The sequence below is a fragment of the Mobula birostris genome, chromosome 29, assembly GCF_030028105.1.
Source record: "Mobula birostris isolate sMobBir1 chromosome 29, sMobBir1.hap1, whole genome shotgun sequence".
Classification (NCBI taxonomy): Eukaryota; Metazoa; Chordata; class Chondrichthyes; order Myliobatiformes; family Myliobatidae; genus Mobula; species Mobula birostris.
The window spans coordinates 30,092,603-30,118,944 of record NC_092398.1 but is presented as its reverse complement, the minus strand read 5'-3'; the positions used below and the strand labels follow the sequence as shown (position 1 = coordinate 30,118,944).

Below are 26,342 nucleotides of genomic sequence, written 5' to 3'. Positions count from 1 at the left end.
GCGTTGGTGCCGCGGAACCGGCCGGGACGGTGAGGAGTCGAGTTGGGAAGAGATGGCGGGGGGCGGATCTTGGTCGGCGGCGGTGCTCCAGCTCCTGAAGAGGATGAATTCATTCCACTCGCAGGGTTGTGCATTTTGTCGCCCCTCCTGCCCCAGCCCTGATGCAATGTTGATCTCTTAGCCCCTACCTGTAATTGTTGCAAAAATAAGAGGGTTTAAAGGTCGCAGCAGCAGAACTTTTTTTGCGCAGGGTGTTGGGACTCCTGGGTGAGGGAGCGCCACGCTGCGGGAGAAGGCGGTGAGGGAGCTCCGTGCCGGTGGGTGGGTGGGTGCGCTGTGGGGAGGGGTGCAGCGAGGGAGCACAGCTGGAGGCCGACGGTGAGGGAGCGCCGCGGGCGGGTGGGGCGGTGAGGGGAAAGCGGGAGGGTGACGGCGAGAGAGCGCTGTGCCCACGGGAGGGAGGGAGGTGTGGTGGCGGTGAGGGAGCACTGCGTGGCGGCGGGGGTGGGGAGATAATTTATCGCCGCAGGAGGGGTGCGAGGTGCAATGAGGGAGCGCCGCCAGTGGGAGGGGTGGGGGGACAAGGGAGGGGAGAGGCAGTGAAGGAGCGCTGCGCGGCGGCGGGGGGATATAATGAGGGATCGCCGCAGGAGGGGTGCGAGGTGGCAAGGAGGGAGCGCCGCCAGTGGGAGGGGTGGGGGGACAAGGGAGGGGAGAGGCAGTGAAGGAGCGCTGCGCGGCGGCGGGGGGAGATAATGAGGGATCGCCGCAGGAGGGGTGCGAGGTGGCAAGGAGGGAGCGCCGCCAGTGGGAGGGGTGGGGGGACAAGGGAGGGGAGAGGCAGTGAAGGAGCGAGGGGGTGGTGAGGGAGCACTGTACCGTGGGGGGGGGAGGGGAATGTCACACCAGCACTCCCCCAGCCTTGTCATTTACCTCCCTCCCCACCGCAGGGTCCTCCAGGAGCTCCTGCAGACCCTTGTATGTGGCAGGCCAGCAGGTCGGGATGGTACAGCCCCGCGTCGCCGCTCACCTCGCCGACTACCCCGAGGTCTTCCGGCTGTCCCCCGGCGAGCTGGGGCCGGTGGAGCTGTGCGCCGGGCTCTCCACCTACGAAGAGCGGTCCCGCGCCCTCCGCCGCGTCCTCGACCACTGGAGGCACCTGCAGCTCTTCGGCTGCCTCCGCGGGTGGAGAGACGAGGTGAGGCAGTCGGTCAGATGGACTCCCGGACACCCTTGCCGGGCGTGTTGAGGTTTACATCAGATGTAGTACAGTACTGGCCCTTCGGCCCACATGGTGGTGCTGACTTTTAACCCACCATCAATCTAAGCCTCCCCTCCCCTGCCCTCCATTTTTCTATCATCCATCTGCCTAATACTTTCTTAAATGGTCCTGATGTATTTGCCTCTGCCACCACCCCTGCCAGCACATTTCAGACATTCACTACTCTCTGCAAAAAAAAACAATCTCTGAGATCCCCTGCCCCACACTTTCCTCCAGCACCTTAAAATTATATCCAAGTGCTGGAGGAACTCAGCACGCCAGGCCACATCTATGGGGGAAAACCTTCAGCAGGACTTAAAATCCATTAATATCCACTTTGTTTCACCAATCACACACTGGGATAAATCTCTGGCTATCCACCATCTCTGCCTCTATCAAGTCGCCTCTCGTCGTCCTTTGCCCCAGCTCACTCAACCTTTCTTCGTGAGCATCCTGGTAAATCTCCTCTGCACCCTCTCAAAAACTTCCACATCCTTCCTGTAATGAGGTGACCCGAACTGGACACAATTCTGCAAGTGTGGTGTAACCAGGGTTTTATAGAGCTGCAATGTTACCTCGTGGCTCTTCAATACAACCCTCACCACACCCCAACACCACACACCTCCTTAACCACTCAATCAACTTGTGCTGTAACATTGACTTGACCCCCGAGATCCCTCCACACTGCTAAGAATCCTGCCATTAACCCGGTATTCTGCCATCAAATTCGACCTTACGAAGTGAATCACGTCACACTATACCGGGTTAAACTGCATTTGCCACCACTCTGCCCATCTCCGCATCCTGTCGGTGTCCTGTTGTAAACCATGACAACCTTCTCCACTGTCCACAACTCCAAGGTGGTGGAGAGGGAGACAGGGCTGTGGGAGGGGCATTGAGGAGGGAGTGCCGTAGGAGGGGCAGGCACTCCGGTTGGGTGGAAGGTGGGGGAGCACCCCCACTCTCTAACGCCCATCTCTGTGCTTTGGCAGAGTTACGATGTGATGCCCAGGTTCTGTGACCTACCTCTTCTGCAGCTGGAGCGGTCGGCAGCCAGTGAGTCTTTGACATGCTGGGGGGGGTGGGGTGGGGGAGAGTGTCTCCTCTGTGTCTCTCCCACCGACCCCTATCCCATGTAATGTGTCCCTCCCCTGTGTCTGTGTTCACGTGCAGTCAGGGTGTGTGTGTGTGTGAGTGAGAGCAGGCCTGCGCCTGTGTGCACGCCAGCCCGTCTGGCGTGATGACGTGGTGCGCGAACTGTGCAGGGAGGGGTGGGAGTGAGCCTGAATCCCTGAACCCTCCACCCGATCTCATCCCGCCAGGTTTGTTTGGGATAAAGACCTACGGGGTCCACGTGAACGGATTCACCCGCCTGCCAGATGGAGGGATGGCCATGTGGGTGGGCAGACGGGCACACTCCAAGCCCACCTTCCCTGGAATGCTGGACAACCTGGTAAGGATTGCGAGAATGATCCTGGGAATGTTCGTGGCTGTGGGGTGGGGAATCTCATTGAAACCTATCCAATATTGAAAGGCCAAGATAGAGTGGGTGTGGAGAGGATGTTTCCAGTCACGGGGGAGTCTAGGACCAGAGGGCACAGCCTTGGAGTACAAGGATGTCCCTTTAGAACAGAGATGAGGAGGAATTTCTTTAGCCAGAGGGTGGTGAATCTGTGGAATTCATTGCCACAGACGGCTGTGGAGGCCGAGTCATTGGGTATATTTAAAGTGGGGGTTGGTAGGTTACGGGGAGAAGGCAGGATAATGGGAGTGAGAGGGATAATAAATCAGCCACAAAGGAATGACGCAGCAGACTTGATGGCCGAATTCTGCTTGTGGTCAACTGCCCGTAGCCCCCTGCCCCCGGAAGCAGGACCCAGACTCACCAGTTGTCCATCGCTCTGCCCCGCCTGGGTGCGGGATCATCTACCACTGCATCCGTGCGTCCAGGCCACTGGGGTCACTCCGGGCAGTCTTGGGTTGTCCCGTCAGCCTTGTCCCCGCCGGGCGTTGGCAGCATCTGTCTCCCCCCGCCGACTCCTCAGACTGACCTCTCCGTCCTGGGCAGGCAGCGGGCGGACTGGCGGCTGGCTTGGGTGTGAAGGAGACCCTGGTGAAGGAGTGCGCGGAGGAGGCGTCCATCCCGGAGTGCATCGCCAGCAGGGCCAGAGCGGTCGGCAGTGTCAGGTAAGGCCTGCTCCATTGGCTCCCTTCCCTGGGGTTTTTGTGGGGGGGGTTGGCCAGGTCATTCAGCCCCCTAGATGTGTTGAGGGGGAACTGGAATTGGTTTAATATTGTCACATGTACTGAAGATAGGTGGTGTTGTGGATAATGAAGCAGATTTTCAAAGCTTGCAGAGAGATTTAGGCCAGTTAGAAGAGTGGGCTGAAAGATGGCAGATGGAGTTTAATGCTGACAAATGTGAGGTGCTACATTTTGGGACCAATCAAAATAGGACAGACATGGTAAATGGTAGGGCATTGAAAAATGCAGCAGAACAGAGGGATCGAGGAATAATGGTGCATAGTTCCCTGAAGGTGGAATCTCATGTGGATAGGGTGGTGAAGAAAGCTTTTGGTATGCTGGCCTTTATAAAGCAGAGCACTGAGTATAGGAGTTGGGATGTAATGTTGAAATTGTACAAGGCATTGGTGAGGCCAAATTTGGAGTATTGTGTACAGTTCTGGTCACTGAATTATAGGAAAGATGTCAACAAAATAGAGAGAGTACGGAGAAGATTTAATAGAATGTTACCTGGGTTTCATCACCTAAGTTACAGAGAAAGGTTGAACAAGTTGGGTCTTTATTCTTTGGAGCATAGAAGGTTGAGGTGGGACTTGATAGAGGTGTTTAAAATTATGAGGGGGATAGATAGAGTTGACGTGGATAGGCTTTTTCCATTGAGAGTAGGGGGAGATTCAAACAAGAGGACAGGAGTTGAGAGTTAAAGGGCAAAAGTTCAGGGGTAACATGAGGGGAACTTCTTTATTCAGAGAGTGGTAGCTGTGTGGAATGAGCTTCCAGCAGAAGTGGTTGAAAATGTTCGATGTCATTTAAAGTTAAATTGGATAGCTATATGGACAGGAAAGGAATGGAGGGTTATGGGCTGAGTGCAGGTCAGCGTGACTAGGTGAGAGTAAGAGTTCGGCATGGACTAGAGGGCCGAGATGGCCTGTTTCCGTGCTGTGATTGTTATATGGTTGTATGGAAATACAGTGAAAAGCTCCTCTTTCATGCAGATCAGATCATTACGCAGAGCATTGAGGTAGATCAAGGTGAAACAATACCAATGCAGAATAAAGTGTAACGCTTACAGAGAAAATGCAGGCTGACAATAAGCTGCAGGGATCATAATGAGGTCGGTCACAAGGCCGAGAGTCCATCTTATTGTACTAGGGAACCGTTCAATAGTCCGATACCAGCGGGGTAGAAGCTGTCCTTTAGCCTGGTGGGACGTGCTTTCAGACCTGGGGGAGAGGAAGTGGAATGTCCAGGATCTTTGCTTTACTGAGGCAGCGGGAAGTCCATGGAGGGGAGGCTGGTTTCCGTGATGTGCTGAGCTACGTCCACGCCCTCTGAAGCCCTGATGAAGGGTCTCGGTCCGAACCGTCGACTGTTTATTCCCCTCCCAGGTGCTTCCTGGCCTGCTGAGTTTCTTCAGCGTTTTGTGTATGCTGCTGTGGATTTCCAGCGTCTGCAGAAACTCGTGTCTATGACTTTCTGCAGTCCCTTGCTGTCTCGGGCAGAGCAGTTGCCGTACCAAGCCGGGCGCAACCGGATAGGGCGAGATGGGGGTGGAGACATTCAGAAGGAAATTCTGAAACCCAGGTCTACAGTCACTGAGATCTGGGGGTGCAACCGCAAGGCAGGGGTCTCGGGCGAGCCACCTCCCACCCATGGTTTCTCCCTCTCCTTTGGACCGCAGTTACACCTACGAAGATGAGCGTGGCATCTTTCCCGAGTGCCAGTTTGTCTACGACCTGGAGGTCCCTGCAGACTTGGTGCCGCAGGTGGAAGACGGAGAGATGCTGGAATTCTACCTCTGGCCTCTGGAGCAAGTAAGTGGGGTTGTAATTCTCTCTCAGCACCAATGTCCCCCATTCATTTTTTTCCTTCATCCCATTCTCCCACCTTCTCCCCATAACCTTAGACCTCTTACCAATCAATCAATCTATCAATTTCTGTGAATCCCCCAGCCATCTGTGGCAACAAATTCCACAGAAACACCACCCTCTAGCTAAAGAAGTTCCTCTATTCTAAGTCTCTGCCCTCTGGTCCTAGAGTCCCTCATTGTTGGAAACATCCTCTCCATGTCCAGCCTATCCTGGCCTTCCAATGTTCGGTAGACTTCAATGAGAGTCCCCCTCCCTTCCCATCCGTACACCAATCCAAATTTCTGTTCCCATTGACCTTGCGTCCATCATTTCCACGCTCTTGCCACCCTCTGAGTGAAGTTTCCCTTAAACATTTCACCTTTCGCCTTAAATCTAAAACCTCTAGTTCTAGTCTCACCCAACCCGAGGGGGTAGGAGGTCTGTCTACATTCACCCTAACCCTTCATAGTTCAGTATACCTCCCTAAGATTCTAATTCTGCTCCTGAGATCTCCCCTCATTCTCCTGAAGTCCTGAGAATAAGGTCCTGCGAGCCGGTTTGCTGGAGCTGTTGGGAAGGGTTGAAACTAATTTGGCAGGGGGAGAGACAGGCAGGGCCGAGGATGCACAAGCTGAGGCAGTGTGACGAGAGACTGAGGAAGGACAGGCAGACGATGGGGCAAAATTGCAGTCAGTGGGATGGGTTGAAGTGTAATGGGACAAAATCGAAAAGGGTGACGAATACAGGACTGGAGGTGTTATATCTGAATGCACGCAGTGTACAGAATAAGGTCAATGACCTTATAGCACAGTTAAAGATTGGCAGGCATCTCTGAAAGAGGGTCATAGTTGGGAGCTTAACATCCCAGGATACACATTGTATGGAAAGGTTAGGCAGAGGGTATGGCTTCGCTCTGTTGGTTTAAAAAAAAGATTAAATCAAATCCTTAGAGATGACGTGTTCAGAAGATCCAGAATTCTTTTGGGTAGAGTTAAGAAACTGCAAGTGTATCAAGATCATGATGGAAGTTGTATACAGGCCTCCAAACAGTAGCCAGGATTGTCCCACATTACAATGGGAGGTAGAAAATGCATGTCAAAAGGGCAAATGCTACGATAGTCATGGGGGATTTCAATATACAGGTAGATTGGGACAATCAGGTTGGTGCTGGATCCTAAGAGGGGAAATTTGTAGAATGCCTACAAGACATTGCGACAATGAGTATAGGAATAGAGTGAGGTGGGGATAAACGCTTGGCTGAGGGATTGGAGCAGGGGGCAGGGATTCAGATGTGTGGATCATTGGGACCTCTTTTGGGGCAGGCGTGACCTGTACGAAAAGGATGGGTTGCAATTGAATCACGGGACAAATATCCTGGCAGGAAGGTTTGCTAAGGCTATTGGGAAGAGTTTAAACTAGGATTGCTGGGGGATGGGAACTGAACTGAAGAGACAGAGGAAGGGGCTGTTGGCTCACCAATAGAGAAAGCTTGGAGACAGTGCGAGAGGGAGGATAGGCAGGTGATAGAGAAGGGATACGGTCAGACCGATGGTTTGAGATGTGCCTATTTTAATGCAAGAAGCATCATGAACAAAGCGGATGAGCTTAGAGCGTGGATCAGTACTTGGAGCTATGATGTTGTGGCCATTACAGAGACTTGGATGGCTCAGGGGCAGGAATGGTTACTTAGAGTGCCAGGTTTTAGATGTTTCAGAAAGGTCAGGGAGGGAGGCAAAAGAGGTGGGGGTGTGGCACTGCTGATCAGAGATAGTGTCATGGCTGCAGAAAAGTAGGAAATCACGGAGGGATTGGCGACTGAGTTTCTGTGGGTGGAGGTTAGAAACAGGAAGAGGTCAATAACTCTACTGGGTGTTTTTTATAGACCACCCAACAGTAACAGGGACATTGAGGAGCAGATGGGGAGACAGATTCTGGAAAGGTGTAATAATAATAATAGGGTTGTCATAATGGGAGATTTTAATTTCCCAATTATTGATTGGCATCTCCCTAGAGTGAGGGGTTTAGATGGGATGGAGTTTGTTAGATGCGTTCAGGAGGTTTTCTGACACAATATGTAGATAAGCCTACAAGAGGAGAGGCTATACTTGATCTGGTATTGGGAACTGAACCTAGTCGGGAGTCAGATCTCTCAGTGGGAGAGCATTTTGCAGATAGTGATCACAATTCTACCTTCTTTACCATAGCATTGGAGAGGGATGGGAACAGACAAGTTAGGGAAACATTTAATTGGAGTAAGGGGAAATATGAGGCTATCAGGCAGGAACTTGGAAGCATAAATTGGAAACAGATGTTCTCTGGGAAATGTACAGAAGAAATGTGGCAAATGTTCAGGGGATATTTGCATGGAGTTCTGCATATGTACGTTCCAATGAGACAGAAAGGATGGTAGGGTACAGGAACCATGGTGTACAAGGGCTGTTGAAAATCTAGTCAAGAAGAAAAGAAAAGCTTGCGAAAACGTTGAAAAAAACAGGTAATGATAGAGATCTAGAAGATTATAAGGCTAGCAGGAAGGAGCTAAAGAATGAAATTAGGAGAACCAGAAGGGGCCATGAGAAGGCTTTGGCAAACAGGATTAAGGAAAACCCCAAAGCATTCTACACGTATGTGAAGAGCAAGAGGATAAGACGTGAGAGAATAGGACCAATCAAGTGTGTCAGTGGAAAAGTGTGTATGGAACCGGAGGAGATAGTGGAGATACTTAATGGATACTTTGCTTCAGTATTCGCTACGGAATAGGATCTTGGCGATTGTAGGGATGACTTACAATGGATTGAGAATCTTGAGCATATAGACATTAAGAAAGAGGATGTGCTGGAGCTTTTGGAAAGCATCAAGTTGGATAAGTCTCCAGGACCGGTTGAGATGTACCCCAGGCTACTGTGGGAAGCAAGGGAGGAGATTGCTTTGCCACTGACGATGATCTTTGCATCATCAATGGGGACGGGGGAGGTTTTGGAGGGTTGCAGATGTTGTTCCCTTATTCAAGAAGGGGAGTAGGGATAGCCCAGGAAATTGTAGGTCAGTGAATCTTACTTCAGTGGTTGGTCAGTTGATGGAGAAGATCCTGAGAGGCAGGATTTATGAACATTTGGAGAGGCATAATATGATTAGGAATAGTCAGCATGGCTTTGTCAAAGGCAGGTCTTGCCTTATGAGCCTGGTTGAATCTTTTGAGGATGTGACTAAACACATTGATGAAGGTAGAGCAGTAAATGTGTATATGGATTTCAGCAAGGCATTTGATAAGGTATCCCATGCAAGGCTTATTGAGAAAGTGAGGAGGTGTGGGATCCAAGGGAACATTGCTTTGTGGATCCAGAACTGGCTTGCCCACAGAAGGCAAAGAGTGGTTGTAGACGGGTCATATTCTGCATGGAGGCCGGTGACCAGTGGTGTGCCTCAGGGATCTGTTTTGGACTCCTTCTCTCGTGATTTTTATAAATGACCTGGATAAGGAAGTGGAGGGATGGGTTAGTAAATCTGCTGATGACACAAAGGTTGGGGGTGTTGTGGATAGTGTGGAAGGCTGTCAGAGGTTACAGCAGGACATTGATAGGATGCAAAACTGGGCTGAGAAGTGGCAGATGGAGTTCAACCCAGATAAGTGTGAAGTGGTTCATTTTGGTTGGTCAAATATGATGGCAGAATATAGTATTAATGGTAAGACGCTTTGCAGTGTGGAAGATCAGAGGGATCTTGGTGTCCGAGTCCATAGGACACTGAAAGCTGCTGTGCAGGTTGACTGTGTGGTTAAGAAGGCATACGGTGCATTGGCCATCATCAACCATGGGATTGAGTTTAAGAGATGAGAGGTAATGTTACAGCTATATAGGACGCTGGTCAGACCCCACTTGGAGTACTGTGCACAGTTCTGGTCACCTCACTACAGGAATAATATGGAAACTATAGAAAAGGTGCAGAGGAGATTTACGAAGATGTTGCCTGGATTGGGGAGCATGCCTTACGGGAATGGGTTGAGTGAACTCGGCCTTTTCTCCTTGGAGCGACGGAGGATGAGAGGTGACCTGATAGAGGTGTATAAGATGATTAAAGGCATTGATTGTGTCGATAGTCAGAGGCTTCTTCCGGGGGCTGAAATGGCTAGCATGAGAGGGCACAGTTTTAGGGTGCTTGGAAGTAGGTACAGAGGAGATGTCGGGTAAGTTTTTTTACGCAAAGACTGGTGAGTGTGTGGAATGGGCTACTGGCAATGGTGGTGGTGTCGGATACTATGGGGTCTTTTCAGAGACTCCTGGATAGGTACATGGAGCTTAGAAAATAGAGGGCTATGGGTAACCCTAGGTAACTTCTAAAGTAAGTACATGTTCAGCACAACATTGTGGGCTGAAGGGTCTGTACTGTGCTGTAATTTTTCTGTGTTTCTATGTTTCTAAGATTTTTTTTAGAGCAACTTGTGATTGAGCACACTAGGGGTACGGCAATTCTGGATTGGATGTTATGTAATGACCCAGATTTGATTAGGGAGCTTAAGGTAAAGGAATCCTTAGGAGGCAGTAGTTGTAATATATATTTCACTCTGCAGTTTGAGAGGGAGAAGGTGAAGTCAGATGCGTCAGTATTACAGTGCAGTAAAGGGAATTTTGGAGGAATGAGAGAGGAGCTGGCCAAAGTTGTCTGGAAGGGAACATTAGTAGGGATGATGGCAGAACAGCAGTGACAGGTTCTGGGAGGGCACAGGAAAGGTACATCCCAAAGGTAAAGTATTCTAAAGGGAGGATGAGGCAACCGTGGCTGTCGAGGGAAGTCAATGACAGTATAAAAATAAGAGATATACCAAAATTAGTGGGAAGCTTTTAGAAACCAACAGAAGATACCAATAGCTGCACTCGTCCAGCATATTGGCTGGTTATTTGTCTGTTGTTATTCATCTCGCTCATCTTGTGCAAGAAAGGAAATATGAAGATAAGCTAGCCAATAATGTAAAAGAGGACACAATTTTTTTTTCAGCTATACAAAAAGTAAAAGAGAGGTGAGAGTACATATCAGACCACGAAAGTGATGCTGGAGAGGGTAATGAGGGACAGAAATGGCGGACAAACTCAGTCCGTATAATGCCTATAAAAAGTATTTAAAGTTTTCATGTTTTATTGTTTTACAACGTTGAATCACAGTGGATTTAATTTTACTTTTTTGACACTGATAAACAGAAATGACTCGTGTTAGAGTGAAAACAAATTTCTACAATTTGGTCTAAATTTATTACAGTTATTAAACACTGAATAATTGATTACATAATTAATCACCCCCTTCAAGTCAATATTCAACTCCAGGGCCTGCTGCAGTGAAGCATCCCCACATGATCCAGTCACCACCTTGCTTCACGATAGGGATGGTGTGTTTTCGATGATCTACTCACGCCAAACATAGTGTTTAATCTGTTGGCCAAAAAGCTCAATTTTTGTTTCATCGGACCGTAGAGCCTTCTTCCAGTTGATTTCAGAGTCACCCACATGCCTCCTGGCAAACTCTAGCCAAGATTTCACACAAAGTTGTTTCAACAGTGGCTTTCTCTTTGCCACTCTCTCATAACGCTGTGACTGGTGAAGCACCTGGGCAATGATTGTATGCACAGTCTCTCCCATCTCACCCACTGAAGCTTGGAACTCCTCCAGAGTTGTCATAGGTCCCTTGGTGACCTTCCTCACTCGTCCCCTTCTTGCACGGACACTCAGTTTTTGAGGACGGCCTGCTCTGGGCAGATTTACAGCTGTGCCATATTCTCTCCATTTCTCGGTGACTGACTTAACTGTACTCAAGGGATATTCAGTGACTTGGAAATTTTCCTGTATCCATCTCCTGATTTGTGCTTTTCAATAACCTTTTTGCAGAGTTGGTTGGAGTGTTCTTTTGTCTTCATAGTGTAGTTTTTGCCAGGATACTGGCTCACCAGCAGTTGTATCTTCCAGATACAGGTTTTTTTTTAGCTACAATCAATTGAAGTACCTTGTCTACACACGGTGATCGCCATCTAACTAATTATGTGACTTCTAAAACCAATTGGCTGCACCAGTGATGATTTCGTGTCTCATTTTCAAGGGGGTGAATACTTGTGCAATTAATTATTTTGTGTTTTAATTAATTTAGGCCATTTTTGTAGAGATCTGTTTTCATTTCTGTTTTCTTTTTCTGCTGATCAGTGTCAAAAAAAGCCAAATTATATTCACTGTGATTCAGTGTGGTAAAAAACAATAGATGTTATCGTGCTCCTTGTGTATGGAAGGATGTTAAAACATTGGCAGCAAGGTTGAAAGTAAATTTATTATCAAAGTACACATGTGTCACTACGTTCAACCCTGAGGTTTGTTTACTTGTGGGCATTCACAGTAAACCCATAACAGAATCAATGAAAGACCACACCGGCTTGGGCATTTGACCAGTGTGCAAGGGACAGCTGTTTACAGATTTACTGGATTTAGAAACAGCGGATGAGAGGGTTTCCTCGAACGTAGAACTGCGCAGTACAGACCCTTTGGCCTGTGACGTGCTAGCATTTTAAACTACTCCCAGATCAGTCCCGCATAGCTCTCTGTTTTTCTTTCACCCTGTGCCCAAGAGTTTCTTAAATATCCCTAAAGGATCTGCTTGTACTACCACCCCGGCAGGGTGTTTCACACACCCACCACCTCACCACTCCATGTGTGTTTGTGTCTCTATGTGGGGGGGGGGGCGGAAGAAGCTACCTCCGACATCCCATCACTTTTAAACTTTCCCCTAATCATTTTACGTCCTGTCATATTAGCCATTCTGCCCTGGCTGTCCACTCAATCTGTGTCTCTTATCTTGTACACCTCTCACCCTCAATTCCAAAGAGAAGAGCCCTAACTCGCTCATCCTATCCTCATAAGACATGCTGTCTAATCCAGCAGCATCCTGGTAAATCTCTGCACCCTCTCCAAAGCTTCCACATCCTTCCTATAATGAGGTAACCAGAACTGAACATAATACTCCACTGAATACTTCATTCTTCTGAATTCCAGTGAGTACAGCCCCAGAGTCATCAAACACTCTTCATATGACAAGCCATTCGACACCAGAATCATTTTCATGAACCTCCTTAGAACCCTCTCCAACGTCAGCACATCCTCTTTTTAGATAAAGGGCCCTAAACTGCTCACAACTATCCAAGTGAGGCCTCACCAATGCTTTACAAAATCTCAACATTACACCCTTGCTTTTATGTTCTCGTCCTCTTTAAATGAATGTTAACATTACATTTGCTTTCGTCACCACTGACTCAACCTGCAAATTAAACTTGAGGGGATCCTGTAGAAAGTCTCCCAATTCATTACCAGCATAATGAATGCTTTCTTTACTAATAACATCATCATTATCATTATGTGCCATGCCGCATGATGTGGGCGATCATGGTCTTTCCAGGACCATGAATGTTCTTGGCAAACTTTTCTACTGAAGTGGTTTGCCGTTGCCGCCTTCTGGGCAGTGTCTTTACAAGATAGGTGACCCCCCAGCCATTATCAATACTATTCAGAGATTGTCTGCCTGGCATCAGTGGTCGCATCACCAGGACTTGTGATCTGCACCGGCCGCTCGTACGAGCATCCACCGCCTGTTCCCATGGGTTCATGTGACCCTGATCGGGGACTAAGCAGGTGCTACACCTTGCCCAAGGGTGACCTGCAGGCTAGCGGAGGGAAGGATCACCTCACACCTCCTTCGGTGAAGACAGTCTGTCTTCTTATGCACATTGGTCGTTTGCCATTCTTGCTTTGTGTTTAATTTCTTTTGTAAATTCTGTCGTACTTCTTTATTTTTTGGTAAACGCCTGCACAAAAACAAATCTCAAGGGAGTATATGGTGACATAACATGAGGGGTGATTGATAAATTTGTGGCCTAAGGTAGAAGGAGTCAATTTTAGAAAACCTAAGCACATTTATTTTTCCTACATTTACACACTTAGTGCAGCGGACGTGGAGCATACGGATCCCTTCTTTGTAGAAGTCGGTGTCTTGGACCTCCAGAAGGTGGTCCACAGCAGGAGTGATTGATAAATTTGTGGCCTAAAGTAGAAGGAGATGAGTTATTAACTTCAAACTTTCTGCATTATCACTCAAAGAGTTGAATTGCACGTGCGTGTAACGAGAGCTGTATAACTCATACCCTTCTACCTTAGGTACGAACTGAACAATCACCCCTGCGGTGGACCACCTGGAGATCCAAAACACTTTCATATGATGAAAGACTGGATCGACTAGGCTTATCCTCTCTGGAATTTAGAAGATTGAGGGGGGATCTGATTGAAACATATAAAATTCTAAAGGGATCGGACAGCCTCAATGCAGGAAGATTGTTTCCGATGTTGGGGAAGCCCAGAACTAGGGGTCACAGTTTGAGGATAAAGGGGAAGCCTTTTAGGACTGAGATGAGGAAAAACTTCTTCACACAGAGAGTGGTGAATCTGTGGAATTCTCTGCCACAGGAAACAGTTGAGGCCAGTTCATTGGCTATATTTAAGAGGGAGTTAGATATGGCCCTTGTGGCTAAAGGGATCAGGGGGTATGGAGAGAAGGCAGGTACAGGGTTCAGAGTTGGATGATCAGCCATGATAGTACTGAATGGCGGTGCAGGCTCGAAGGGCTGAATGGCCTACTCCTGCACCTATTGCCTATGTTTCCACCCTAGGCCCTGCTGTGGACCACTTCTACAAAGAAGGGATCCGTATGCTCCACGACTGCTGGGCTAAGTGCGTACATGTAGGAGGGGACTATGTCGAAAAATAAATGTGCTAGGTTTTCTAAAATTGACTCCCTCTACCCCAGGCCACAAACTTATCAATCACCCCTCGTACGTTGTGACCTTCACTTTGCGAAACAGGGCACTAGAAAGGGAGTCCTAAACGTAACCAAGCCACTGGATGGAACACATCCAGGATCACTGAGGGAAGCGGGGCGAGGTAGGCAGAAATCTTACAGTCCTTGTCAGGTCGAGAGGGGATGGAGCAGAGGAAACTGCAAATGTGGTACCCCCTGTACAAGGGTAACTTGCCAGCCAGTCAACATGACCTCGGAGGTGTAAAAACATGTAGATACGGTAAGGAACAGAAATAGTCATCAGAAGTCTGAGCTAATGAGGAAAGCCAACACTGGAACACTCAAGGCAAACCAAGCCCCCCCCCCCCTACACACACACACACACACAAAATGCCGGAGGAAATCCGCAGGCAGCCTCTATCAGTCGGCGTTTCGGGCCGAGACCCTTCATCGGGACTGGAAAAGAAAGATGAGAAGTCAGAGCAAGTGTGGTCTAACCAGGGTTTTATAGAAGTACAACATTACCTCACAGCTCTTGAACTCAATTCCCTGACTAATGAAGGCCAGCGCACCTTCCTAACCATCCTCTCAACTTGCCCGGCAGCTTTGAGGGGTCTGTGGATGTGGACCCCAAGATCCCTCTGTTCCTCCACACTGCTGAGAATCCTGCCATTAACTCTGTACCCTGCCTTCCGTTGCGACCTTCCAAAGTGAAGCACTTCACACTTTTCTTCTTTGAACTGATCAGCCGCTTCTCAGCCCATCTGTGTCCTATAAATGCCCCGTCTGCACTATCCACAACTCCAACCTTCGTGTCATCTGCAAACTTACTAACCCACTGTTCCATTTCCTCATTCAAGTCATTTATAAAAATCACAAAGAGCAGGGGACCCGGAATAGATCCCTGCGGAACTCCACTGATCACTGCTCTCCAGGCAGAATACACTCCTTCTACAACCTCCCTCTGTCTTCTGTGGGCAAGCCAATTCTGAATCTACCCAGCCAGGTTTCCCTGAGCCCCATGTCTCCTGACTTCCTCTATGAGCCTACTGTGGGGAACCAACCATGTGGGAGGTTGGGAACTAGAGGTCCTTGTTTAGAATCTAAATTGTCGACAGGTAACTTCAGGGCTTTGGAACTTGGTGGTAAAAGGAGGGTTTGTAAATATTCTTAAGGCGATGGTGGAGAGACTGAAGAGCGAGACAGGTAAATGACTGCAGATCAGTGGTGACCGATTTGAGTGGCACACGGTCGAGTCGATGACTCACAGGATGTATTCCTACCAGTCCAAACACTGGGATCCAGAGATGTCCAGCACAGACGCAGGCCCTTCAGCCCAACATGTTCATGCTGACCTTTCCCATCTACACTCTTCACCTTTATTCCGTGGTCCACTCTTTGTCACTTTTACCCATCACCTCTCAAGCTTCTTGCTTGATCCTTAAGGCTGATTTATACTTGTGCGTCAAGTACGGCGTCGCCGCGAACCCTACGCAGTGCCTACGCAGATCCGTACGCTGTAGCCTGACACGCACTTCTCCCAAAATGTAACTACACGTCGCGGCAACGCAGACCGCAACAACTGTGATTGGTCCGCTTGGTAACATCGCATTTCCTCCTACGCTGCAATAGCTTCCCATTGGGCGACTGAAGGGCAGGGAAGGAGCTCTGGCTGCAATGCTTTCCATAAAGCTTTACAGACCTCCGAAATTATGGAGGACACATTTCGCTTTTACGAAAAAAAGATGCTCACTTTAAACTTGTTTACCCTAAGAAGGACTACCATGACCATGAAGCCTCACGCGGGCAGGTGTGTGTACATGCGCGACGTGCCCGAATTGCAGAGCGACGCAGACACACCAACGCACAAGTATAAATGCTGACAGTGTGCGTAGGCCACTTGCGTAGGTTATGGCGTCCGTTTGACGCACAAGTATAAATCAGCCTTTACTCTTCCCACTCCCTCACTCCGATCCATCCCGTGAGCCATTGTCTTGGAAAGGATGTGCTGACGTTGGAGAGAGGTCAAAGGAGGTTCAGGAAAATGATTCCAGGATTGAATGGCATGTCGTGAAGAGCACTCGGGGTTTGTATTCACTAGAGTTATTGAAACCTGTTGAATAGTGAAGGGCCTTGACAGGGTGGATGTGGAGAGGATGTTTCTATGGTGGGGAGTCTAGCACCAGAGAGCGCAGCCTCAGAATAGAGGGATGTCTTGTAGAATGGAGGCAAGTTGGAATTACTTTAGCTAGCTAGTGGTGAATTTGTGGAATTTCATTGCCTCAGGTGGCTGGAGAGGCCAATTCAGTATATTTAAGGCAGAGTTTGATAGATTCTTGATTCGTCAGAACATGAAGGGATATGGGGAAAAGGCAGGAGATTGGGACTGAGAGGGGAATGAATCAGTCATGAAATGGAGTGGACTGGATGGGCCAAATGGCCTAATTCTGCTCTTGTATTTTATGATCTTTTTTGAAATACACTGGCTACCTCCCCTCCTTTCAGCCCTTATGAAGGGTCTCGACCTGAAATGTCAACTATAAATTTTCCTCCAATCCACTGAGTTCCTCCAGTATTTTGTGTTGCCCGCCTCTCCCTCCAATTCCATTTGGCCGCATCAGGACTATATCCTCTGTACCTTGTCTACTCAAATCTCTGGTGAACTGGACTCTGAAAACTCACTCATTCCTTTTACTCGTGCACACATGTCCCCTGTCACCCACACTGTTCTGAATACTGAGCAGAGAAATTCCATTTTTGTACAGAATTGGCTGTCGGTTACAGGTGTTGACCAGTTGGTAAACTGTGTACGTTAGGGTGATCTTACAGCTGGGGGCTTTGGAGTTCAGTCCCGGTGTCCCCTATCTGTACGTCCTCCCTGTGGACTCTGTGGGTTTCCTTCCACAGTCCAAAGACTCGCCAGGTTGTTTGTTTATAGGTAATTGTAAATTGTCCCATGGTTAGCTTAGGGTTAAATCGGGTTGTCGGGTTGTGGCTGGTAAAGGTGCTAAATAATTAGATTCCTTACTTGCTAGAATTAGATCAATCGTTGTTTACAACACGGGTATTAAAAAAATATCTGGAACCTACGATGCTTTGAAGTTAGTAATTATCCCTTTGATGATGTGTTGTGCTTGAATCCTCCTGTGACTGTAATCTGGTCTCCAGACCCCTGGTGCTCAAAGGGTGGCTATGCCCTACAAAACCCTTTCTTGCCTGGGCTGTCTGTCCTATAAATTACCCTTGCCTGGATGTTGTTAACCCTTGCTTTCCCACAACTTCTGCTCCCCTTTAAATGTTGTGATTGTGTCTGATTCTGCCAGCATCACCCACCCCGTGTGAAACACTCACCCCTCAGGTCTCCGTCAAACCTCCTTCACCTTGACCTTTAGTGGCCAGGGCATCTTCTCAGGGGGACCTGGGGGAAGTAGTAATACCTGGCATGAAAGATGGGATAGCGGCTAGCAAAGAAGATTGCACTGTTGACGGATTTGAACTTGCAGCAGCTACGGAAGCTCATACACACGCAAAAGCTGCCTGAAGGAGCTGAGCTGGGCTGCTGCCTTAAACCTCTTCCCTCCTGCCTTTGGCCCCCCTACCGCAGGGAAACGAGATGCTCTCTACCTGTCTGCGTAAATATCATGCATATTCTTAGATCCTTAATTATGCCGTACATGTTCTGTACAGAGTAAAGGGATAACATCAGCTCCCACTTTGTCACAATGGTTCTCGTGATGCTATGTCTTAGTTTGGAGAAAATTAGAAGTCGAACCTTTGAATCTATGTTTGATTTTGAGAAAAGATAGGGTTCATTTGCTCTTCACTATCATTTGAGTTAATCGATAGATTTCCTCCATGATCTAATTGTAAATTTTTGGTACTTTTTTTCTTGCTGGCAGTTTGATGTTTATCTTTAGAAGCTTTTTGTATGACGCATGACACCGGGGTTGTACAATGGGGTTTTTTCCCCCACTTTTTCTTGCTTAGTAGGGTTTTTGTTAATAACCAAATTTTTTCAATCTTTAAAATGTTTTTTTTCTTGAGACATTGTAAGTGTTGCTTACTTCGATGTACTCTTGTTAATTTTGGATAATAAAGATTTGAAAAGAAAGAAAAAAAACATTGGCTTCAATCTGCATTCTGTCAGACTGGGGATTTTGGGAAAAGATCTGACAATGTTTGCTGCATATGTCAGATGCTGCAAAACACACTTGTACCTTGTGCTTTAACCAAACTAATCATTGACAGTTTGCCTTGCTAGAAAATTTTAAAATCCTAGTCTGCTTGTTTTTGTTTTTGAGATTCAATATTTTTTTAAATGTCATTTCCAGGACTCAAGTGTAAAAGAGAACAAAAGAATAGTTACTCCTGATCTGATACAGCACAAAAAAAATCACAAAGGACGGGACACAAACTGTTTTTGAATCTGGTGGTCCTGGCGTGGATGCTACGTGGCATCCTCCCTGATGGGAGTGAGACAGACGGTCCATGAGCAGGGCGGGAGGGATCCTTTCTGTATGTACTGTGTGCGGGCAGGCAGGTGCCACAGAGGCGTTGGGCAGTTTGGCTACCTGTCCATGAGCCTTGCCGCCCACCTACTGCAGTGCATTTTCCGTATGAGGCTCCTCCTCTGTGCATCTGTAGAGTGGGTGAGTATAGACGTGCAGAGTCCAGCTCTCCTCAGCCTCCTCTCAGAAAGTAGAGGTGTTGGTGAGCTTTCCCGATTGTGTGGAATGTGTTCTCGGACCACGAGATGTGCACTTGTGGGAGCTTGAAACTGCTGACAGTTTCCCCTGCTGTGCTGAGTGTGAGTTCTCCCGAAGATGATAACCATCTCCTTCTCTTGATATTGGGGAAGAGATCACCTCCTCCCTGTAGGGTGTCTTATCGTTACTGGTGATGAGCTGCACCCGTGCTGAGTCATCAGTGACCTTGACAATGTGATTTCACGGGTGTTTGGCTGTGCAGTGTGTCATGTGTGAGCAGTGGGCTCGGCACACAGCCCTGGGGTGTATAACCTCCTCATAATACTTTGCGTTCAGTTATTTAAACAATGTTCACAGTTGAACAGTAAGTGAGGTTCCAGGAGACAAGAAGGTGATCTTGGTAAGGTTCATAGCGAACAGGAGAGGGCCCTCGCTGAGTTTATAGGGGATGGGAAGGGAGAAATGGTGTGCTAACAGAATGATTGTGGGAATGAAGGGGCCCAACACATGAGGAGTGTTTGACCCTGGGTTTGTACTCGCTGGAGCTCAGAAGAAATGAGGGCGGGGGGGATCTCATTGAAACCTATTGAATGTTGAAAGGCCTAGACAGTGGACATGGACAGGATGTTTCTTCTGGGGGAATCTAGGACCAGAGGGTACAGCCTCAGAACAGAGGGACATCCCTTCAGAATTGAGCAGAGGAGGAATTTCTGTATCCACAGGTTGATGGATCTGTGCAATTCATGGCCACAGACTGTGGAGGTCAGGACATTGGGTATATTTAAAGTGGTTGTTGACAGGTTCTTGTTTAGTCGGGGTGTCAAAGGTTATGGTGAGATGGCAGGAGAATGGGGTTGAGGGGGATAGTATGTTAGACATGATGGAATGGTGGAGCAGACTGGGTGGTCCAAACGGCCTAATTTTGTCTTGTGGTCCTGGGTGAGTTGAAAGGGAGTGCAGGGAACAGGGGAGTGGCATGGTGTATGGAAGTTTTGATGGCTCTTTGGCTGACTCCGGCATGGGAAGGGGAGGCTTTAAATGTTCCGGAGGTCACCTGTGTCGTAGGGGTTGTGGAGAGCATGCCAGTGCCAGCAGGAGCCCAGGTTATGTGGTGCAAGTGCTGGACAGGAAATAGTGCTTGTTCCCTCACCCTGCCATGACCTTGCCTTCTCTCAATCTGTTCCCTCCCCAGGTGAGAGAGGCCATTGTGGGCTCGGAGTTCAAACCCAATTGTGCCCTGGTGGCCCTGGACTTCCTCATCCGGCACGGAGTGGTTGATGCTGATGGAGGTGAGTGCGAGGCGAGGGGGTTGGGGTTAAGGTTAATATTGAGTTGCTCGGGGAAGTGGACGCCTCCCACTGAGGGGCTTAGATGGGGGTGGGGGCAGTCACAGCGGCAGAACAATGAGTGCACTCCATCACCGAGCACATTCTCGCCCACCCCCCATCCTCAACTGAGGATAGTCACCTCAGAGTTGGAGCTGTGCACAATGGTGTTGCCCCAGTATGGGGCTCCCTCCTCATCACCAGCTCGCTCCCCTCCATGAGCACGGCACTCCCTCCCCTTCTCTCAGCCTCGCCTCTCACTCCAACCCCTCTTCTGTGTTTCAGAGCGATACTACCAGCAGTTCATCGAGGGTCTGCACCGGGAACTGTGAGACATTACCTCCACATGAGAACTTGTCGCTGAATCTCTCGAGCATCGAGCCATTGACTGACAGGAACCCCGGCTGCTGGTTCTCCCCTCTCCCCGTCCAATTCTGGGAGCAGAACTATGGTGGGGACTGACCGAGGGGGTCCACGATTAAAGTGCTCTCCCTGCATGTCGTTTCCTCTGGGAGATTTGGAGTAAGAGTATAAATCACATATTCTAACCACGGGGTGGGGGGGGGCACACTCGGAGCAGCAAAGACTCAGGGGGAGAGATAATTTGACTCCTCACAGTAGAAGTGTCCAATACCAGAGGGTTTTAGTGAAAAGGATGTGAAGTTTATAGGATGTGCACTAGGCAAGGTGTGTGCCTGGAATGCACAGCAGCATGGTGGTGGAGGTTGTGACAAGCAAGTGAAAATGCAGAGTATGGACATTGTACGGGCACAAGGGGTGAGGTAGCATTAGTAGGGCTGGTTTCTGTGGAAGAAGGAGACCCATCACAAGGCTGGGATTGTTTTCACTCCACCCCTCATGGTCTAATACCAGAGGGCAGGCATTGAAGGTGAGAGGGCGTAGGCTCAAAGTGGAATTTTTACTTGGGGAGAGGTATTGGGGTGTTGGTGGAGGCAAGTACATTAGACCCTTCGAAGAGTCATGGATATGAGGAAGATGGGGGGCTGTCGACATGGTGTAGGGTGAAGGGATGAGTTTTTGATTTACTTTTTAGCTGGTTTGGAGTAAGTTGACCACCTCGAATCCGGCAAATCAGTAATCCAGTCCCAGTGCTGGTTCGAACGTAATTTTTGTCAGCCTGTTACTGTGGCGCTGTGCCAACGTGTGGTCACTTTTCTGGTGGCATCTTTAAAAGAAGCAAGCCATTCCTCTGTGTTATTCTGCATTTGTTTATAACCTGTGCTCATTGAATAAAGAAAATGCTTCCCCGGTGTAAAACGCAAACACCATATGTTATCTATCGAAGACAAGGTGGAGGTTCTGTGAAAAGCATATGTGACTCTTCCATGGTTTATGATGTAAAGAAACAAGAAGTTGCTCCAATTCTTTGCCAACAGTGATGAGCAAGAGGGAAACAATGAAAGATGGGAGATGTTCATGACTAGATAAAGTTATCAAGAGGTTTAAACCTTGCATCAGTGAAGGTGCAGAACTGTCAGGAGAGATGAACAGGTAAAATTATCTAAGGAGAATTAGGACTGGATTCTGAGTGTGATTACAGTGAAGAGTAGCTTCAGCATTTCAACAGTGTGTGGTGAAATAGAGTTAGTTTCTGATGAAAATATAAGTCGTGAGCAGGTCTACAATGCAGATGAAACTGCCTTGTATAAGGGAATACTGATTGTGCCACTGTGTTGGGCTGCTCTAAACCTGCAGGAACCTATAGGTTGTTAGTCAGCAAATTTTTTCATCCCAGAACTTTCAAAGGTATGAAGCAGTTTCCAGTAATTTACCGTGCTCAACGGAAAGGGGTGGATTACACTGCAGTGGATCGAATGTTACTTTATTCTGGAAGCAACAGCTCACAGTGACTGGGCAAAAACTGTAACATCATGCTGATTTTAGATAGCTGCCCTGCACATCCAAAAGCAGAACTCCTGGTAAAGAATAATGTTTACACCATTTAACTACTACCTCACTGTACACTTATGGAAGGCAGCAGAAGCATCAAACCTGAAGAATAGATAATATAAATTGTGTTTGGGTTTAATGTTCAAGTCTGCACCTGGTGAGGAAATTGTAAATGACTTTCTAGGGTTTAATTGCTAAAGATGTAAGTGATGCTGCTGTAATGGATGCAGATAATAGGGTGGATGGGTAGTGATGATAATGAGCCTACTGTTCAACATCATACTGACATTGAAATTGTGCAGATGGTTGTGAGCCCAGAGACAAAAGACTGTGGGGTGAAAACGAGGAAGAGGTAGCCAAAAGAATGTCTTGATCGGACAGGTGAACTGATACAAGATCTTGAGCATCGTAGTTTTATTACTGTAATGAATGTGCACGTGTCGCAAGATGAACTGATCACAGACAGACATACATGAAACAAAAATAGCTAAGTACGAGACCAGTCAACACTTGAAAAATTCATTGCTGTCAACTTCGGCTCACACAGATGTGCTGCAACCTCTTGAAGATGTTGTGTCAACCTCAACACCACCACCACCAGGTCGTGAAGATTCAAACATCTTTCAAGATGAAAGACGTCAATCCTGATGACCATCACTTACAGACATGTCACTGTGCTTTGGAAGTGTCAATAACCAACCTTCTGATGCAAGTAAATGCAGATACCTTGTAAGATATTTTGCCTGCACTGTACTTCAATAAATATCACTTGCTTTTCATTTGTTGTTTCTTTTTATCATCCATGGGTGAGGTGATCATCTAGTGGTTTAGAGGTGTTTACTTAAACCTAATGTAACCACTGCACAGGCCCCAGTCATTCTAGATTTGTGGTGGTCAGCCTGAATAACAATGTGGGCTGGATGTTCAGGAGGTATCGGTGTGGTGGTAAGGGGGTTCTAAAACCAGACATGAGACATGTGAGGTGTAATGTTTGCATGAGGATGATGGGGATGTTACAGCATCTAAAATGTATTTGAATAGGGGTTGGATATGAACCGGTACCAGCTCTTTGCCTCATGGTGTTGTGCCAAACCAATAACATGTCTCTTTTAACCAAACTAGTCCCTTTTGCCTACACATAGTCCATAGCCTTCCACTGTCTGCACATCATCACAGGTGTGACATTTGCAGTTCAATGTCATAAAGGTATTAAATTACTTCCTTGCTGGTGGTGGTGAGGGCTCTTGATGGATTCTGCCTTCATTAGGAACCACTTCACTAGTGGGGAGGGTTGTGCCTCCGATGGACTTGGCTGCACGTACAACCCTCTGCAGTTTATGATCTTGTGTTGGTGTCTCCATACCTGTCAGAATGCTCTGCACAGTACATGCTAAATCTCCTCATATTCCTGATGAAGGCTAGCGACTGGAGTACCTTCTCCATGACTGCAACAATGTGTTGGGCCCAGCAGAGATCCTCTGAAATGTTGGAACCCTGGAACTTGTAGCTGCTTCCCGCCCCCCCCACCTCAATGAGGACTCCAGTGTTCTCCCAACTTCCCCTTCCTGAAATCCACAATCAATTGTATTGAAGAGCCTCTTGGACACAGCACTCGTGTCACCACCACCTGACAGCTTGTTCCAGGCAGCCGCCAATACCTGCATATAATAAAATTTGCCCTACACAGATTTTACCCCCCCCCCATCCCCAGCACCTCTGGCACTAAACACACCGGACATGCATCTATGCCTTGCATAATCTTCTAAACCTTTTCAAAACTCGTTAGATTCTGGACTACTTCCTGAGGATTGGAGGGTGGCTAATATAACCCCACTTTTTAAAAAAGGAGGGAGAGAGAAACCAGGGAATTACAGACCGGTTAGCCTAACATCGGTGGTGGGGAAACTGCTAGAGTCAGTTATCAAAGATGTGATAACAGCACATTTGGAAAGCGGTGAAACCATCGGACAAAGTCAGCATGGATTTGTGAAAGGAAAATCATGTCTGACGAATCTCAGAATTTTTTGAGGATGTAACTAGTAGAGTGGATAGCGGAGAACCAGTGGATGTGGTATATTTGGATTTTCAGAAGGCTTTTGACAAGGTCCCACACAGGAGATTAGTGTGCAAACTTAAAGCACACGGTATTGGGGGTAAGGTATTGATGTGGATAGAGAACTGCTTGGCAGACAGGAAGCAAAAAGTGGGAATAAACGGGACCTTTTCAGAATGGCAGGCAGTGACTAGTGGGGTACTGCAAGGCTCAGTGCTGGGACCCCAGTTGTTAACAATATAAATGATTTAGACGAGGGAATTAAATGCAGCATCTCCAAGTTTGCGGATGACACAAAGCTGGGTGGCAGTGTTAGCTGTGAGGAGGATGCAGGGTGACTTGGATAGGTTAAGGTGAGTGGGGCAAATTCATGGCAGATGCAGATTAATGTGGATAAATCTGAGGTTATCCATTTTGGTGGCAAGAACAGGAAAACAGATTATCTGAATGGTGGCCAATTAGGAAAAGGGGAAGTGCAACGAGTCCTGGGTGTCATTATACACCAGTCATTGAAAGTGGGCATGCAGGTACAGCAGGCGGTGAAAAAGGCAAATGGTATGCTGGCATTTATAGCGAGAGGATTCGAGTACAGGAGCAGGGAGGTACTACTGCAGTTGTACAAGGCCTTGGTGAGACCACACCTGGAGTATTGTGCGCAGTTTTGGTCCCCTAATTTGAGGAAAGACATCCTTGCCATAGACGGAGTACAAAGGTTCACCAGATTGATTCCTGGGATGGCAGGACTTTCATATGAAGAAAGACTGGATTGATTAGGCTTACACTCGCTGGAATTTAGAAGATTGAGGGGGGATCTTATTGAAACGTATAAAATTCTAAAGGGATTGGACAGGCTAGATGCAGGAAGATTGTTCCCGATGTTGGGGAAGTCCAGAACGAGGGGTCACAGTTTAAGGATAAAGGGGAAGCCTTTTAGGACCGAGATGAGGAAAATCTTCTTCACACACAAAGTGGTGAATCTGTGGAATTCTCTGCCACAGGAAACAGTTGAGGCCAGTTCATTGCCTATATTTAAGAGGGAGTCGGATATGGCCCTTGTGACTAAAGGGATCAGGGGGTATGGAGAGAAGGCAGGTACAGGGTTCTGAGTTGGATGATCAGCCATGATCATACTGAATGGCGATGCAGGCTCGAAGGGCCGAATGGCCTACTCCTGCACCTATTTTCTAGGTTTCTAAGGCCCCCCCCCCCCAGAGAAAACAACCAGTTTGTCCAACCTCTCCCAATGGCTTATGCCCTCTAATCCAAGCAAATGCTCTGCAAAGCCATCACACATCTGGGGCTATGGGCAAACGGGACTAGCTGGGAAAGCATGGAAAAACTGGGTTCAAGGGCTTGTTTCATGCTGAGTGACTGTCCCGGAGAGCTAACCCTGCTTCCTCCCCAGTTAGCCGCACCCTCAAAAGATGCTCCAGATTTCCAACATCTCCTGTGCCCCTACGTGTCCAGTACCCTCCTCAGCAGGGGCTCCCGATCTTTCTTATGCCATGGAGCCCTGCTTTAACCCAAATCCCGTCCTCCACCCCAAGCCCCCCAACCACCAAACCACAGCCAACTGCTCGACACCTTCAGAAACAGTTTAGTTTTAATTGGTAGAAAAAAAAAGTACATATTTTGGAGGCTGATAAAAATATTTACAGTCTTTCTCTGAGCTGGTCAGGATGAACGGCAAGTGCTGTGGACTCCCAGGGAGCAGAGGTGTTCTGCCTTTCACCGGTGGGGTGGGTGGGAGTCTTGGGCATCGCTCACCACACTCTCCAGGCAACTGCAGAGACAGAAACAAACAAAATGAGAGGTGCAGGAGCAGTGCATGCAGCGGAGGTCCCAGAGACAGTACAGTGACCCACCCTCCAACTCAGCGAGCTGCCATTAATGGCAGCATTACAGGGTGGACATGGCCCCGATACCAGTCCCCAAGGGCAGTGGGACAGAACCCACTCCGTGCGCACGCGTGTATGTTCCTCTCATGTCCCAGTGACTTCTGGGATCGCTGATTTGCTAAATTGGCAGGAGCTGAGGTTGAGGGGATTGACCAGAGACTGAATGGCTGTCACAGTCTTGTCACGACACACAAGAAAGTATTTTTAAAGCTGGATAGGGTGAACGGGGATGGGAACAATCCTTTCCCCAGAGCAGAAGAGTCTAACACTACGGTGTATA

The 26,342-nt window shown here is 48.1% G+C and overlaps 2 protein-coding genes across 7 annotated transcripts in view; one reads left to right on the top strand and one right to left on the bottom strand.

Annotated features, from left to right (window-relative positions):
* On the top strand, nucleotides 1-22,882 carry tpk2 (thiamin pyrophosphokinase 2). Of its 2 annotated transcripts, none has more exons than XM_072246603.1 (9): nucleotides 1-125; nucleotides 951-1,198; nucleotides 2,254-2,317; nucleotides 2,584-2,714; nucleotides 3,330-3,448; nucleotides 5,187-5,319; nucleotides 20,068-20,164; nucleotides 20,486-20,722; nucleotides 22,659-22,882. In XM_072246603.1, exons 1-8 carry the CDS (start codon nucleotides 53-55, stop codon nucleotides 20,530-20,532), a joined length of 912 nt encoding a protein of 303 aa, XP_072102704.1. In that variant the 5' UTR covers nucleotides 1-52; the 3' UTR covers nucleotides 20,533-20,722; nucleotides 22,659-22,882. The 2 variants fall into 2 exon arrangements, with proteins under 2 accessions (XP_072102704.1, XP_072102705.1); XM_072246604.1 differs by lacking the exon at nucleotides 1-125 and adding an exon at nucleotides 151-190.
* A 2,867-nt stretch (nucleotides 22,883-25,749) lies between these two features.
* Nucleotides 25,750-26,342, bottom strand: part of LOC140190193 (RNA-binding protein 10-like) — a 61,282-nt gene continuing 60,689 nt past the window's right edge. For all 5 annotated transcript variants that reach the window (XM_072246708.1, XM_072246707.1, XM_072246711.1 and 2 more), the window contains one exon: nucleotides 25,750-25,947. The gene's annotated coding sequence lies outside the window, so the exon portion shown is untranslated. The remainder of the gene's footprint in view (nucleotides 25,948-26,342) is intronic.

Excerpts from the sequence above, each read along its gene's own strand:
- tpk2 (XM_072246603.1), top strand. The coding sequence starts at position 53 with ATGGCGGGGGGCGGATCTTGGTCGGCGGCGGTGCTCCAGCTCCTGAAG. Across the intron at positions 2,715-3,329 it reads CTGGAATGCTGGACAACCTG|GCAGCGGGCGGACTGGCGGC; the intron begins GTAAGGATTGCG and ends CGTCCTGGGCAG. Across the intron at positions 20,165-20,485 it reads AGTGGTTGATGCTGATGGAG|AGCGATACTACCAGCAGTTC; the intron begins GTGAGTGCGAGG and ends TCTGTGTTTCAG.